At 40.5% G+C, this 17,207-nt stretch overlaps 1 protein-coding gene across 4 annotated transcripts in view; it reads right to left on the bottom strand.

Annotated features, from left to right (window-relative positions):
• LOC100561099 (cullin-9) overlaps positions 1 to 17,207 on the bottom strand; it is a 78,163-nt gene that overhangs the window by 49,794 nt on the left and 11,162 nt on the right. For all 4 annotated transcript variants that reach the window (XM_016991761.2, XM_008104907.3, XM_008104908.3 and 1 more), the window contains exons 2-5: positions 14,202 to 14,813; positions 11,698 to 11,852; positions 10,620 to 11,153; positions 450 to 588 (exon numbers count right to left, since the gene is read on the bottom strand). In XM_016991761.2, the coding sequence (XP_016847250.2) occupies positions 450 to 588; positions 10,620 to 11,153; positions 11,698 to 11,852; positions 14,202 to 14,799 (1,426 nt within the window). In that variant the 5' untranslated portion in view covers positions 14,800 to 14,813. The remainder of the gene's footprint in view (positions 1 to 449; positions 589 to 10,619; positions 11,154 to 11,697; positions 11,853 to 14,201; positions 14,814 to 17,207) is intronic.

Raw genomic sequence — 17,207 nt, 5'->3', positions numbered from 1 at the left:
CCCCACTGTCAGTGGCATTAATGGAAGCCCCTAACTTTTTCACTTTGTGAAAAAGATGGAAAGACAAAGAAAATCCACTCCAAAATGTGTTGGCCTAGGGATATTTAGACAAAGTTGCAAGGGTTTACTCCATTGCCATTCGCATTTCTCTCTCAAATGGAGACTGGTGCAAAAGATGCAGAAAGATTACTTTCTTCTATCTCATATGCCCTAAACCCTAGCAGCAAAGTACAAATTTAATCTAGAGCCTAATAGAACACTTTCTGTAAGGATGCATCTAAAAAAAGTGTTGTTCCATTTGTGGAGTGAATACTTGTTGAGATATATTCTCATAGAAAACCAATTGTGTTTCATTTCCATCAACATTGTGAAGTGAATAAATAAGGAGAGAACAGTAACAATTAGAACTGGATGGTGTTTACAAATTTTTGTTGTGTTCCTAACCTCACCTGCAGGTAGCTTCAGTTTCTCCGTTAGACTGGACACCTTTTCTTGTGCAGCCTCCTCTTCAAGCACCTCACCAGAGCCAATAATCTCTATCATGTGCCAGTGTACCCAATACGTGCGACCAGTAGAATGCCAAAAAACCTGAAAGATAAGTATTGTTAGTCCCATCTCAACTGTTGGCTTAAAACTTCTACATTACCTAAAATAATTCTGAAATGAGGAACAAGAAGGTATCTATAGCAAATTTAAAGAGCTAGGAACACGTGAAAATTATAATGGCAGAAATGTTAATGATTATGTTCCAGGAGTCATCCACAGACTGCCCCTTCCATGCAATTTGAATAGTTCCACTTTGCTCTGTAATTGATATGGTTGTGTTTCGTTTTAAATAATTGTTTTGCTATGTTTAATCTTTGTATTGTGTTTTAACTGTACACCAAACTGATGTTTTTAGGGCTTGTCTGTTCGGGGAGATGGAGGCAGGTGATAAGAAATAAATTATTATTATTACTTGTATGCCCATTTGCTTCCACTATTAATTCATTTAAATGAATTCATTTCAGCCCACACTAATATTGCCAATTTGTTAACACACACAAAATTTCATGAAGAAAAAGAACCACATATATTTATGGACACGGTTCTTCTTGTTTTCTAAAAATATTATAACTAGTTTTCAATGTCCTTTTTGTTTTGAAAATCTAAATTAAAACTTTAAATATTTGCATGTACAGTGGGGGGGGGGAGTATTTAAGTTCTCCCACTTAAAAAGATGAGAGAGGCCTGTAATTGACATCATAGGTAGACCTCAACTATGAGAGACAACATGAGAAAACACATCCAGAAAATCACATTGTCTGATTTTTCACGAATTTATTTGCAAATTATGGTGGAAAATAAGTATTTGGTCCATAACAAAAGTTCATCTCAATACTTTGTTATATATCCTTTATTGGCAATGACAGAGGTCAAACGTTTTCTGTTAGTCCTCCCAAAGTTGGCACACACTGTAGCTGGTATGTTGGCCCATTCCTCCACGCAGATCTCCTCAAGGGCAGTGATGTTTTGGGGCTGTCGCTGGGCAACGGACTTTCAGCTCCCTCCAACGTTTTCTATAGGGTTGAGATCTGAGACTGGCTAGGCCACTCCAGGACCTTGAAATGCTTACGATGCCACTCCTTTGCTTCGTTGCTCTGGCGGTGTGCTTGGGACCATTGTCATGCTGAAAGACCCAACCACGTTTCATCTTCATTGCCCTTGCTGATGGAAGGTTTGCCCTCAAAATCTCACAATACATGGCCCCATACATGTATACGGATCAGTCGCCCCTGGTCCCTTTGCAGAGAAACAGCCCCAAAGCATGATGTTGCCACCCCAATGCTTCACAGTAGGTATGGTGTTCTTTGGATGCAACTCAGAATTCTTTCTCCTCCAAACACGAAGAGTTGCTTCTGCCAAACAGTTCTACTTTGGTTTCATCTGACCACATGACATTCTCCCAATACTCTTCTGGATCATCCAAATGCTCTCTAGCAAACTTCAGTCAGGCCCGGACATGTACTGGCTTAAGCAGGGGGACACGTCTGGCACTGCAGGATCCGAGTCCCTGGCAGCGTAGTGTGTTACTGATGGTAGCCTTTGTTACGTTGGCCCCAGCTCTCTGCAGGTCATTCGCTAGGCTCCCCTATGTGGTTCTGGGATTTTTGCTCACCGTTCTTGTGATCATTTTGACCCCATGGGGTGAGACCTTCCGTGGAGCCCAGGATCAAGGGAGATTATCTGTGGTCTTTCATCTCTTCCATTTTCTAATTATCACTCCCACAGTTGATTTCTTCACACCAAGCTGCTTGCCTATTGCAGATTCAGTCTTCCCAGTCTGGTGCAGGGCTACAATTTTGTTTCTGGTGTCCTTCGACAGCTCTTTGGTCTTCACCATAGTGGAGTTTGGAGTGTAATTGCTTGAGATTGTGAACAGGTGTCTTTTATACTGATAACAAGTTCAAATAGGTGTCATTGCTACAGGTAATGAATGGAGGACAGAGGAGCCTCTTAAAGAAAAAGTTACAGCTTTGTGAGACCCAGAAATCTTGCTTGTTTGTAGATGACCAAATACTTATTTTCCACCATAATTTGCAAATAAATTCGTGAAAAATCAGACAATGTGATTTTCTGGATGTGTTTTGTCATGTTGTCTCTCATAGTTGAGGTCTACCTATGATGTCAATTACAGGCCTCTCTCGTCTTTTTAAGTGGGAGAACTTGTACAACTGGTATCTGACTAAATACTTTTTTCCCCACTGTATTCCTATGACTTCCGTGGTAAACTTTGAACTTGTTTAAGTATTAGATTTAAGCAACACAAGTTGAAATTTATAGAGTTTTTCTCCATAATAAATAGTTCATTAATTTTTGGTTTCTAAAAACAAGTATTTATAAGGTATGTAAAATTAACATGGCATACATTTTATTTTGATGACTAAATGATATAAAATGATGTCCCTAGGAGAAGCAGGTAAGAAATAAAATTATTGTTATTATTATTATTATTAGAGTGGAAATTTTTCCAAATCAAATGTTCCCCAGAACATGCACATTGCTATATAGGGCAATTGTCTCATGAAATAAGATTGTTAAAACAAACTAGTCTGAATTTTACAAGATATTTCTAAAACCATAAAGATTATCCTTAATTTCATTATTAATTAATGGTAAATGCTTATTCATTTATTCTCTCTATCTCTCTCCATACATACACAAAACCTTCTTGAAGGCCAATTATTAAAAAGAACTAGTAACTGAAGTAGCCGTAACTGAAAAACAAATGCTATATAATACAGCAGTAGTACTAAAAAAGGGATGGGGATCCATTTTAATGGAAAAGAACTATAATTAACCATTTGCTTCATCATCATCAAGAGTGAACTGAATCCATGTGATCAAAAAACCGAGCAGAGCCACACATGCAACTGGAATAGCTCTGCTCTGTTTCTCTAAGTCAACACTGTTGTACATGGCTTCCTTTTCTTATTTTCAGTTTCTAAAATCCTTAAAGTGACACAAGAAGCCATTTCTCTGTTTCTGGTTTTGAAGTCCCAATTCAAGGATGAAAGGCTGACACAGAAGAAGTATACAGTCAGCCCTTCACACCTGTGGGTTTAAGTTTACAGATTTGGTTATTCATCGATTTGATTAACACAGTCTCGCTAGGAACCTCTAGGTCTTCCAGTGTGGCTCTGTGATAAATTTCCACTGAAGGTTGACAATACAGTTGTTCTGGATGACCTAGAGTTTCTTAGAGAAATTACCTATCTTAGATCACAAGCTGAACATGAGCTGAGTGATTTTGACAGCTAAAAATGCCAGTGCAGTTCTTGGCTGCATCAATAGGACTATAGTGTCTAGATCGAGCGAAATAATAGAACCACTCTATTCTATGTTGGTCAGACCTCGCCTGGAAAACTGTGTCCAGTTCTAAGCATCACAATTCAAAAAGGAAATTGACAAGTTGAAACATGCACACAGAAGGGCAAATGATCAAAGATCTGGAAATAAACCTCTATCGGGATTGACTTAGGAGCTGGATATATTTAGCTTGGAGAAAAGATGTCTGAGACATGATATGATAGCCATCTTTAAATATCCGAAGGGATGTCACGTGGAAAATGGAGCCAGCCTGTTTTCTGCTGCTCCACACATGAACCAGTGGTTTCAAATTACAAGAAGATCTATTCCATCTAAATGTTAGAAAGGTTTCTTTTACTGTAAGAACTATTCAGCAGCGGAACAAACTGACTTTGAAGGTGATAGACTCTTTTAGAGATTTTTAAACAGAAGTTGGGATGGGTGCTGCAATTGTGTGTTGCTGTGTGGTAAGGAATTGGACTAGATCATCTCTGGCCCCTTCCAACTTGAATATTCTGTGATTTTAATTTCTTCCATCTAACTTTTCAAAGACAATGGTTTGGATTTTTTGGCACCAGAGTAAATAATTTATTCTTTCTTTCTTTCCTTTCTACAGTTCATTGTGTTATTTACTATGAGGTATTGTATAACGGTGAACTGAACTTTTACTCACAGAAAACATGGGGCAGAAGGGATGTTTTGGAAGAGAGAGGCTTCAACACATTTTCTTGAGCCCTCCCCTATTTCCACTTAATGTGTCTTGTGTAATGATATATTTCCCCAATCTGGATTTCAGAGCTATTTCTTTAAAATGGAATGTTAAAATCTAAAACAATCAGATTTTTCTTAGGCAGTGTGTTGGCAAAATAATATGAAGTAAGGGCAATGCTTTCTGTTCTTAGAGTGGAGAAATATTTTGCAACTTTTTCGCCTAAACAATTGCAAATATTTGCTCTTTATTTTTGTGACATGCTTCCTTTCAGCTCAGCCCTCGTTCTTTACTTTCAGATAGGTTTGACCCAAAATGAGCTGTCGCCCTCTAGGATACTAAGTTACACTGATGATTCATGGGGTTTATTGCTCTACTTGGCATCTGGTATCTGTATGACTGTTCTACATTTTTACCAGCTTGTACATGCCACATGGTATTTTATTATGCGTTGTGTTCATGCTTTCTCCCCTTTATCCTAGTTATCTCTGTCTGCAAGTTGCAGTTAAACATTGTTCATTTGTCTTTAGTTCATTCCAGTTGCCAAGATCCTGTTAGTTCTCCATCTTGTCCTATGTCCTCAGACAACCTTTAGGAATCATTTCCTCAATGTGATTGTGTGTGTCCTCATTGTAATTCCTGCATGTAGTTGGAAGGCACATTTTGTAAAAATGTTGGAGGGTGCTGTCCGTCCATACTATGGAAAGTTGCAATTTCAGATGCTTGAAAACATTCATCAGCCAGATTTCAGCATCTGCACTAAACAGTATGTGACAAAGTTTCAGAATCCCAGCACAGTGAGCCCTAAGACCAAAATTTGTGGCTGCTTAAGTTCAATTCTATTCAATGGCATACTAAAATGGTGTGCCACAGTTTACATTTTGGAATTTGTATGGGAGGGGAGGAAATATTTTTAAGCTGTGAATGGTTAAATCAATGGACACAGAACATGTGGATACAGAGGCCCAGCTGTACAAACATAACATTTTCAGAATGGAAGCATTGGGGATGCTTCCCTTCCCAAAATTTATTTTTCAGTAATAGAAGGATGATGTTTTTACGTAAGTATACCATATATTACAATTGTGCTTATTTAGCTTAGGGATGTTTGCTAATGAATATTTAAGAGAAGATCTAGTTTTACTCATCTGTAACTGTTTTGCATACTGATGGAATACAGCTTGAAGGACAAAAGATCAATTGCACTATGATGGAAAGAGCACTACCAGAAACGTCTGAATCGCAGCTCCAATGTGGCCAAAGAGGTCCTCTCACAAATCTCGCAACAACAAAACAGGGATGAGCTTGCAGCACTGCCTAGTTTGGAAGAAGTCAGCAATGCCATCAGCCAACAAAAAAATAACAAAGCCAGCGGACCTGACGGGATCTCTGCTGAAATCTTCACCAGCTCATTGAAAAAGTGTGGGTGACCAAAAAAATCCCAGCAGACTTCAAGGATGCCACTATCATCACCCTTTTCAAGAAAGGGGATAGAACAGACTGTGGAAATTATTGTGGTATTTTCCTCCTAACCTCCGCTGGAAAAGTCCTCGAAAGAATCCTTGCAAACCGTCTTCTTCCTATCTCAGAAGACCCTGGACACCCTCACAGAATGGCTTCCACCCCTCCAGAGGAACAGTGGACATGATCTTCACTGCATGACAGCTCCAAGAAAAATGCAGGGACCAAAATCAACCTCTATACATGGCATTCATTGACCTTGCAAAGGCTTTCGACACAGTAAATCGCAGTGTTCTCTGGACCATCCTCCAAAAAAACAGGTACCCTGACAAATTTGTGAACATCCGCAGCTCCTCCACAATGATATGATGGCAGCAGTCTTGGACAGCAATGGCTCCCAAAGCGACCCATTTAAGGTGGAATCAGGTGTCAAGCAGGGATGTGTTATTGCCCCAATCTTATCTTCCATCTTTATTGCTATGATAGGGCCGGGCTGTGGTGCAGGCTGTTGAGCAGCCAGCTGCAACAAAACACTCTGACTGGTCATGAGTTCGAGGCCAGCTCAGAGCCTGCATTTGTCTCTGTTCTATGTTAAGGCATTGAATGTTTGCCTTATATGTGTGCAATGTGATCCGCCCTGAGTCCCCTTCGGGGTGAGAAGGGTGGAATATAAATACTGTAAATAAATAAATAAATAAATACTTCACCTTATTGATGGGAAGCTTCCCACCAGAGTGGAAATCATCTATAGGACAGATGGCAAGCTTTTTAATCTCAGCAGACTGAAAGCCAAAACGAAGCTCACCACATGTTATAGAACTCCAATATGCCGATGACAATGTAGTCTGTGCACACTCAGAAGACGACCTACAAGCCACTCTAAACACCTTTGCAGAAGCATACGAGAACCTCGGCCTCTCACTGAACATCAAGAAAACCAAAGTGCTCTTCCAACAGGCACCAGCCAATTCCTCTGCAAGGCCAGAAATACAGCTTAATGGTATAACATTAGAAAATGTTGATTATTTCCACTACCTTAGCAGCCACCTCTCCACAAAAGTCAACATTGACACTGAAATACAACACCGCCTGAGCACTGAGAGTGCAGCATTTTTCTGAATGAAGCAGAGTTTGATGATCAAGACATCCATAGAGATACCAAGATGCTCATTTCTAAAGCCATTGGGCTGTGGCGCAGGCTGGTGAGTAGCCAGCTGCAGCCAGCTGCAACAAATCACTCTGACCAAGAGGTCATGTGTGCAATGTGATCCGCCCTGAGTCCCCTTTGGGGTGAGAAGGGCAGAATATAAATACTGTAAATAAATAAATAAAATAATTGTCCTCCCAACCCTGCTATATGCCTGCGAAACGTGGATGGTCTACAGACGTCACACTCAACTCCTGGAGCGATTCCATCAGCGTTGCCTCTGAAAAATCCTACAAATCTCTTGGGAAGACAGGCGGACAAATGTCAGTGTGCTGGAAGAAGCAAAGACCACCAGCATTGAAGTGCTGCTCCTACGCCATCAACTCCGCTGGACTGGCTATGTTGTCCGAATGCTGGATCACCGTCTCCCAAATCAGTTACTATACTCCCAACTCAAGAATGGAAAACAGAAGGTTGGTGGACAGGAAAAGAGATTCAAAGATGAGCTTAAAGCCAACCTTAAAAACTGTGGCATAGACACAGCACTGGCCCTTGAGCACACTAACTAGAGGTCAGCTGTGACCAGCAGTGCTGCGGAGTTTGAAGAGGCACAAATGGAGGGTTTAAGGGAGAAACGGGCCAAGAGAAAGGCATGTCAAGCCAACCCTGACCGGGACCGTCATCCACCTGGAAACCGATGTTCTCACTGTGGGAGAACATGCAGATCAAAAATAGGTCTCTTCAGCCACCTACGGACACACCCCCAAGACACAAAATGGGAGGACCATCATCCTCGGCCTATGAGGAATCGCCTAAGTAAGCACCTTGACACCACTAGGATGGAAATAATGCAGCTTGGCACTTTTTAACTGCCAGGTTCAAATGTTATGGAATCATGGGAGTTGGAGTTCATTGAGGCACCAGAGAAGTAAAGAGCTTGTAAAACTATAGCTCCCATGATTCCATAGCATTGGGCCATGGCAGTTAAAGTTCTGTCAAACTGCATTAATTCCACAGTGTTATGATTGTCACACTATTGCCATAATCATATCCCCCCAATCAAGATAGAAAAGGAGGTCCATTCTGTGGAGAGTTGGAATATGAGTGATGTATCCATCAGGAGGAGTTACTTTAAGTATTTATTGTATTTGTATTTATTTCATTTGTATTTGTATTTATTTCACTTGCTTTTCTCCCAGAGTTGAGCTTTCTAAATTGAGTGGGTTTAGAGACTTAGGGCCACCACAAAATTTGGAAAAAGGGCCCACTATTTTTTATCTGAGATAACAACTCTCTAGGAATTTCTAGATTCTCCAGAGAGAGTTCTATATACTTTTCATGTGTACTATTGTCAAGGCAGGTGTCATCTATTTTAAATCTGTGCATATCATTTTTTCTGCCTAAGTGCAGTACCTTACATTTCTCCTAGTTAGAATTCATTGTTTTCACGGAGCTTTCAGTCATTTTGAATCCTAATCCCATCTTCTGGAATATTAGCTATCCTTCCTAACCTAGTATTATCCACACATTCAATAAGCATGCCCTCTATTCTATGAAGCATCTCTTTTCCAGCCTCCCATCATGAAGTCTCATCACAGAATGAGGAAGGGATCTAAATTTTGGGTGAGGTTTGTGGTAGAAAACTGGGAAAGGGAATAAGGAGTTGGTGATGCTGGAAAGACAACAGAGAGGCAGAGCAGCAGCAGAAAGGACGGGCAGAGAGACTGAGCTAAATAAGCAGCAGGCACAAGCTTGCAAATAGGGAGTCAATCTGTGTTAAATGGGATTACATGCAGGTTCAGAGTTTGGGAGTACTCCTGGATTCGGCTCAGGTATCAGCAGTGACCAAGAGTGCTTTTGTACAGTTAAAGCCAACTGAGCCCATTCCTGGAGAAATCAGATCTGGCCACTGTAGTACATGCCTTTGTTACATCCTGCTTAGACTACTGAAATGCGCTCTACATGGAGTTGCCTTTGAAAAGTGCTTGGAAACTTCAGTTGGTCCAAAGAGCAGCAGATAGACTAACTGGGGCTGGCTACAAGGAGCATACAGCTCCTCTACTGCAACAGATCCACTGGCTGCCAATGGGTTTCTGAGCACAATTCAAAGTGCTGGTTTTGACCTACAAAGTGTTATATGGTTCTGGTCCAGGTTATCTGAAGGACCACATCTCTTTTGATGAATCTGGGAGACATCTATGATCTACTGGAGAGGGCCTTCTCTCAGTACTACCACTTATTCAAACATGCTTGATGGGAACACAGGAGAGGATCTTTTCGGTGGCTGTTCCCAGACTGTGGAACTCCCTCCCAGGAGACACCAGGATGATTTCCGCAAGCAGGTCAAGACCTATTTATATTTACAGGTATTTATGGAAGGGGGAGGGAGGTTTTGTGGGATCGGGGGGAAATGAGCTTTAAAGGCCATTTTAGTGAGTTTACTTATTTTAATTCTGTTTTTACCATGCTGTTATTTAATTGTTTTTTAACTTTTGTATTGTATGTTTTAAACTTGTTTAATGTGGAGCGTTAGCCACCTTGAGTCCCCCACAGGTAGAAAGGCAAGCTATAAAGATGATGATGATGATGATGATAATAATAATAATAATTTTGCAAATACATCCACAATGGAGAAACCTGTAAATGTGGGGCCAACTGTACTCAAGTCACCAAGATGAATTAGATTGCAAAAATGCTACTAATCAGGAACTAAGCAATAGCTCATACAATCATAGGGGTGAAAGAGACCACAAGGGCCATCCAGTCCAACCCTCTGCCATGCAGGAACATACAATCAAAGCACTCCCAACTGGTGGCATTCCAGTTTCTGTTAAAAAATATTACGAAAAGGAGATTCAATTACTCTCTTGAGATAAATATTCCACTATTGAACTAACAACAAAGAGGACACTTTAGTAAGGAACTCTTCCTAAACAGTAAAGAAACAAAAGGCTTTTGCTCTGAAGCAACTTATAACACTGGGAGGGACTACAGTGGCAAGAGAGTAAAGTCAAGGTACAAAGGACTGCGTAAGAGAGGTAAACAATGCTGTAAAGGAAGCAATATTGCCAACTGGGACTATAAAAGACACTGCCTGCCACCAACCTGATAATATAATGAGAGTAACTGACCAATTTATTGACTGAAAGGATACAAAGGGTGACTTTGGCAACATATCAAATGCAAGTCATTTATCTGTGATACAAACATCCTGCCATGAATAAAAAAACCTGTATCATTAAAAAAAATCTTTCAAATTTACTACTATTACTGATTTTCTAATTAAAGTATATTTTGAAGAAGGAAACCAGCTACAATAGCTCAATTAAGGATTATATGTATAGAGGTAGCATCTGAACCAGAGAAGGAGCCATAATGAAAGCTTCCTCCTTCTATTTCTTACTTCCATCTTCAATTCTGTTTCACCTTTGCTTCTTTGTCTGAATATCATACCTGTACCGGAGGCATCCCACTATTGCTTTGGCAAAATTCACCCTCATCTCCAGCATTAATCTCCTCGTAGTCTTCCAGCATCCGGACAGTCATCCCTGCCTTGAGGTTCTCCTGCACATACTCTACATAGCTGCTGCGACTGGTGAAATCCGACAAGGTCAAGAATGCCTGCCCTTGCTTTTTCCTGGGAGAAGGCTTTGGAGTTACCAGGGGCACTTGAACAGCAGTACAACCAGAACCCTTGGGTTGGAAAATGGACCGAATAACTCGTGGCTGTGTCTCCTGCAGGGAAAGGAGCTCTCGTTCTTGGCCCCGGTCCCAGCCCATGACTCGCACCAGCTCTGATATGAGATTTGCCATAGCCATGCTGAAATCAAACTCTCGTTGCACCCGACTCTTTTCCCCAAAGTTCGCACTGGGAGCTGCACAATCTTGTCGCTCTCCTCCAAGTTCTGTGGTGCTGTTAAGCTTGTCCATTAGGGAAGTAACACATAGGTAACGTTTCACCAGAGAAAATAGAAGCTTCCCTGGAATCTGAAATAAACAAAGCAGATCAATACACCAGCTAGGAAATGTTTTGCCCTTTGATTAGTTGTTTAAACCTGAACCTAAATCACTCTGTATTATATAGTAAGCCTTCCACATTTGTTGGAGTTAGAACAGAATCCCTGCAGAAGTGAAAAATCACACCTAAAAGTTCTATTTTTACATCAGAGAATACTTCTCTGGGAATCTCTAAGTCCTCCAGCATGACTAACTGCTGGAAGATGACCACCAAGTTACACTGGAGGACTCTGAGATTCCTAGAGAGAAAATTTAAACAAATTCATAACAATAAAATCTGAAAATATCAAATCTATAAATGTGGATTCTGTTGAGCTTCCTGACCCATATGAATTTGCTTTCTCCAACCCTATTAGTATTCCTAACCATAAGAGACAAAGCTCTAAGCTCAATTCTACCATATTCTTCTTTTTTCATTTGCCTCATCTTATCTTTCACTGATATGTCTTACATTTTCTCTCTTAACAAGACAGACTGCCATGCCCATACGAGAGTCAACTAGATCAGCTTGTACCTGAGGGAGGTGAATGCCTTCAAATGACATGCAGTGCTCTTCAGATGATGTGGTCTCTGCAAAGAGCTCCAAGAGAGTATAGCGACTGTCAAAATCCATATGCTGCTCAATGCCATCTTGCTGGCTCAGGGATAAGAGAACATAGGCACGACTTCCTGAAACCAAAACAGAACATTTAGTACTGTTCCTCATCATCTGCCAATTAGAGAAATTCTTCACAGAAGTGATTCTCCACTATGTTTAACTTCTCACAAGGGAAACAGCAGTTGCTTAAAGACTCCCTTGCTGAGCATACCTGAACTGCAAACTAGAAGAAAAGAGAAAGAGCAATAGGCTTGCCTCACTACTAATCTGCTGTATGTTAAAAGAAAGCATACATCTATATATCTGGTCACCAAAATAGGAAATTATAAGAAAAAGTAGAGGTTGCTGAAAGAAAAAGCATAATCCCTGGATGCATATAAAAGGCAAGGGGGAACTATCATCCAGATTGTCTAAAACAGTGGTTCCCAACCTTTGGTCCTCCAATTGTTTTGGACTTCAACTCCCAGAAATCCTGACCAGCTTACCAACTGTTAGGAATTGTGGGAGCTTAAGTCCAAAACACAAGGAGGACTAAAAGTTGGGAACTATTAGTCTAAAAGATGGCAACAAGGTAATAAAATCATTCGCCATACCTCCACTGATATGAGGTGGGATCCAAAGAAACAAAAAAAAGCCAACAAAAGCTAACTCACACTTATAGTTTATAGTCAGAGAAAACCAAGTGAAGTAACTAGAACTTAAACTAGACATAACTTGCCTCACTAATTTCACTTGCTCTGTTGTTGTGTACTTCCAAATCATTTCTGACTTATGATGACTATCATAGGGCTTTCTGGCAAGATTTGTTCAGAGGGGATTCACCTTTGCCTGAGGATGAGAAAATGTGACTTTCCTAGGTCACCCAGTGAATTTCCATGGCTGAGAAAGAATTCAAACCTTGCTTTCCAGAGTCACAGTCTAATACTCAAACCATTACACCAAGCTGACTCGCTTCAGTTGATTTATTCTAAGTGTAATTTAGTGTGCATCTACACTGTAGAACTGAGGCAACTTGACACCACTTATAACTGCCATGGCTCAAAGTTATGGGAACTGTAGTTTGGTGATGCACTAGCACTCTTTGGCAAAGAAGGCAAAAGACCTTATAAAACTAGAACTCTCAGGATTCCATATCATTGATCCATGCCAATTAAAGTGGTGTCAAACTGCAGTAATTCTACAGTGAAATGCACCCTAAGCATGGAATCAAACTAGCATACTTCACCACACACTTAAGTACGAATTGTTACTTCATCAAAGCAGAGAAGTGTGAAGTGTACCCTTAGCAGCTGAAACAGCAAATTCAGTCAAATGTTAGGTACACTATAAATAATTAAACATTAATCACTGAAATAGCTTTATAGTCCCAAGGCAACCTATCTGGACTTTTTCTTTCTCTAAGCTGTCCAAAAGTTAAACAGTCTTTAGTATGAGATTTTTCCAAATGGACACAGTTCCGAAATACCTTTGAGAAAAGGCTGAAAAAAATAATTTTAGTAATAGCTGCGGTGTAGCCTTGACTGTAATGCAATCCCCTCCTCATAAAATCAAGAGAAATTTTGGCTAAACCTACTACAGGTTGAGTATCCCTTATCTAAAATGACTGGAATTTGTTTTTATTCTGAAATACCAGTAATTGAATATTTGTACATAATGAGACATCTTAGAGATGGGATCCAAGTCTAAACATGAAATTCATTTATGTTTCCTATTCACATATCCCAAAAGGTATTTTTTACAATATTTTAGTAAGTTTGTACATAAAACAAAGTTTGCTTTCATTGAACCATTAGAAAGAGAAGACATTACTATCTCAGCCTTCTTTAATTACAGAATTCTGGATAAGGAATGCTCAACCTGTAAAACTAATAAAAACAAGCCTGTATTGCTTGGCCTAGGGCTTTCCAGATGTGAAGGTCAGAACAATGCTCCAACAAGGGTGCTAAAGCTGATGTATTCTTTCAGATGAAATTTCCATGTTTTAAACAAAGCATTTGTGGAAGTTCTCAAGATCTTTGCTCTCCCAGCATATCAATAAGCTCACTATCTCACCCTCATAGTTTAACCCCTCTGAGGCACACAGAAGGCCACTAAAATAAAAAGAAATACATAAAACAACAACAGCGTATTCTAAATGTGTTGTTTCTGAAGGAAGTTCAGCCTTATTGCCTGTAATTCTATCACCATCACAATTTTTAAAATGTGAACATTATCAAACTTATAAAAGCATAAGATGCACATCCTCTAAAGTACTCAAGTAATGGCACTCAGAAATATCTGCCATTATGAAAGTTCACAAATAAGATTCTGAGAAGATTTAAAACATCAAAGGGAACCCCATGATAGCTGCCTATGAACAGGCACCACCCTGTTTCTCAAATTGCTCCAGAAGCCAAGGAAAACTGGCCAGGCAATCTCACCTGCATCATGGGAAGCCAAGGCCCTCAGCATCTTGCCAGCGCTGCGACGAATTTGCTTTTCTTCATTGCACAGCATTTTCATCAACAGATCCAGAGCACCAGTCTCCTTGAAGACACCTGTCAATGAGCCAATACTAGCATAGGCACTGAGCACATGGATGGTGTTCAAGATGGAAGATTCTGGGCCTGTTGTCCTGGCCATTTGCCGAGCAGCCCGCTGTACCAGGTTCCTGACATCAGCCTTCATTTCACGCAGGGAAGCTTCATCCACTGTGACATCGGATGAAAATGTGTTGCTGGGTGCTTTCTCCTCTTTCACCCGCTGCCCCTCAGGTTTCCTCTTACCCAGCAGTGTGGGACAGTTAGCATAAACTTCCTCCGCTGACATCCACATTAGAATATTCTCTGTCTTGCTCTCAGCAGACGCAGCACTGGTGCTGTTCCCTATACTTTCTTCCAGGCTAAGGATGTTCCAGCGGATCAGATATTCAGTGTGTCCATCATGACCACGACGCTGGCGGATAAGCTCCTCAGGATAGGCCTGCAGCTTCGGTCCAAGGTGCACCAGCAGATTTCCATTCCGCCTTTCCCCCACCATGATGGGAAACAGATCTGTGAAAAAAAAGTGAAAAGGTTATAATTCTGTGAAATACCCCAAAGTCCCATGTGTGGCACTGTCTAGAGGCATTGCTCTCTTTCAAGCAAAAACGTTGCTCTAGCACAAAGTTCTTATGCTCCTAACATCTGTGGAAACACTCTTCATAAGAAGCTGGAAAATCCCTCCCTCTTAAAAGCAACTCACGCTTCATTAACACATATTTTTAAATGTGTTTTAATATGTGTTTTAACATTCAACCATACACCTGATGTGAAGGGAAAGTCTTCAAGTCTTTTTCCACACTCATATGTGCCACCTTGGCGGGATAATTGCACGAGCAGAGACACCTTTTTCCATTAGTGAATTTCCCTTTCTAAAGGGAGATTTCTATCACTTCCTGTGGTCTCACCCCTATTTGTTACTAAGACCCCTTCCATACAGTTGCATAAAATCCACATTGAACTGGATTTTATGGCAGTGTGGACTCAAATAACCTAGTTCAAAGCAGATATTGTGGATTATAGGCCTTAATATTCTGGGTTATATGGCTGTGTGGAAAGGCCCTATGAGTCATTTGTGAGTCTGATTTCTGTAACTCCAATTTCTGATTTCAAGCCAGCAGGAAAGCAATGCTGGTTTATCTGAAGGGCATGTCTACTGATCTTAACCAAAGGTCTAATGGTATATATCATGAGCACATGGAAGACAATGACACTGTTTTTTCCTACAGCCATCTCTATGCAGTTTGACTGCTCTCTGACCTGCTAGATGCTGATGAGAGATGAAAGCAATGTAGTTCCTACTGAGAAAGGCAGCAGCATCACCATTTGTGCCTTCCAGGCAACTTTTCCTCCCAATCTACTACACTTTGCACACTTTCAACTCTGAATACTGACAGTCGTTTTACAATGGAAGAGAGCCAGAGTTAACAGACTGAAAAAGAAAATCAGCAGATATGTTCCAGATGACTTTTGGACAAGCGAGTATCAGAGAGAAAAAGAAACTATACAATTTGTAATTCTGAGTGTTATACTGTCTTCTTACACATGTAGTTATTCATTCCAGAGGAACTCCCCACATACATTTAAGCAGTTAGTATTACAGTATGTAGAAAACATAGTGTAAATGAAAACAAATATCAGCTATTTATGGAAGTATTTAAATCACATTAGTTTCTCTTTCCCACATGTATTTAGCTTGCCGTCATTAGCTGTACCAGAGTTTGGGGAAAGAAAAAAAATCCAAACTTCTTAAAACTGGAAGCAAAAGAGACAATATAACATGTAGTTAGATGTTGGAATTTTAAAAGATAGCAAAGAGTCAGGTAGAACTTTATTAATACAGTACATTTAATCTAGAATGAACTCACACAGATAGTAATTATTGCAATACAGGCTATAATTCATAAAAGCTCATTCTGTAATAAATATGCCAATTTAAGATATCTACATTTTGTTGCTTTAGCTGGGAATTAATGAGCAATATGACGGTCTGTTTATACTATCTACCACTGAAATAGAGCAATTTAGAGCGGTTTTGGAAAGTGAGATACAGATCACTAAGCCACTGTGGGCCATGCCTGGTTAAACCAAGCCAATATTCCAGAATAAATCTCATCAAGTTGAAGAAGCCACCAAGGTATTTATTCAATCAGCTGAAAGTGGTGCCAGCTTGCGGTAATCCATCAAAGTAAGCTGAGATCCCAGATATAGCAAAAACCAGACATTTTATAGACATACATCCTTTGAATTACCGCATCCATCCCTGCTGGAGCCGGCTTCACCGTGATGTCATGACTGGGCTACATTGATGTCATGGACAGGGAGAGATTCCCTGCAGAGGAAGGACCGCAACGCCCACCTACCAATCAAGGAGGGTTCCCTGTTTCCAATGTAGATTTCCCTCTGTCTAATGGCTGAAGTGGAGTGGGAGAGTCCAGGAGACAAAAGTGATGGAATGGATTATGAATGAATTACAGTAGAGTCTCACTTATCCAAGCTAAACGGGCCAGCAGAAGCTTGGATAAGCGAATATCTTGGATAATAAGGAGGGATTAAGGAAAGTCCCCCACGACCTTCTGGCAAACAAACTAGTAAAATGTGGGCTAGACAAAACTACGGATCTGTAATTGGCTAAGCGAACGAACCCAAAGGGTGCTCACCAATGCGTCGTCTTCATCATGGAAAGAAGTGACAAGTGGAGTGCCGCAGGGCTCCGTCCTGGGCCCAGTTCTGTTCAACATCTTTATTAACGACTTAGACGAAGGGTTAGAAGGCACGATCATCAAGTTTGCAGACGACACAAAACTGGGAGGGATAGCTAACACTCCAGAAGACAGGAGCAGAATTCAAAACGATCTTGACAGACTAGAGAGATGGGCCAAAACTAACAAAATGAAGTTCAACGGG

This window comes from Anolis carolinensis, chromosome 1, assembly GCF_035594765.1.
Source record: "Anolis carolinensis isolate JA03-04 chromosome 1, rAnoCar3.1.pri, whole genome shotgun sequence".
Classification (NCBI taxonomy): domain Eukaryota; kingdom Metazoa; phylum Chordata; class Lepidosauria; order Squamata; family Dactyloidae; genus Anolis; species Anolis carolinensis.
This window is presented reverse-complemented; position numbering and strand designations above follow the sequence as displayed.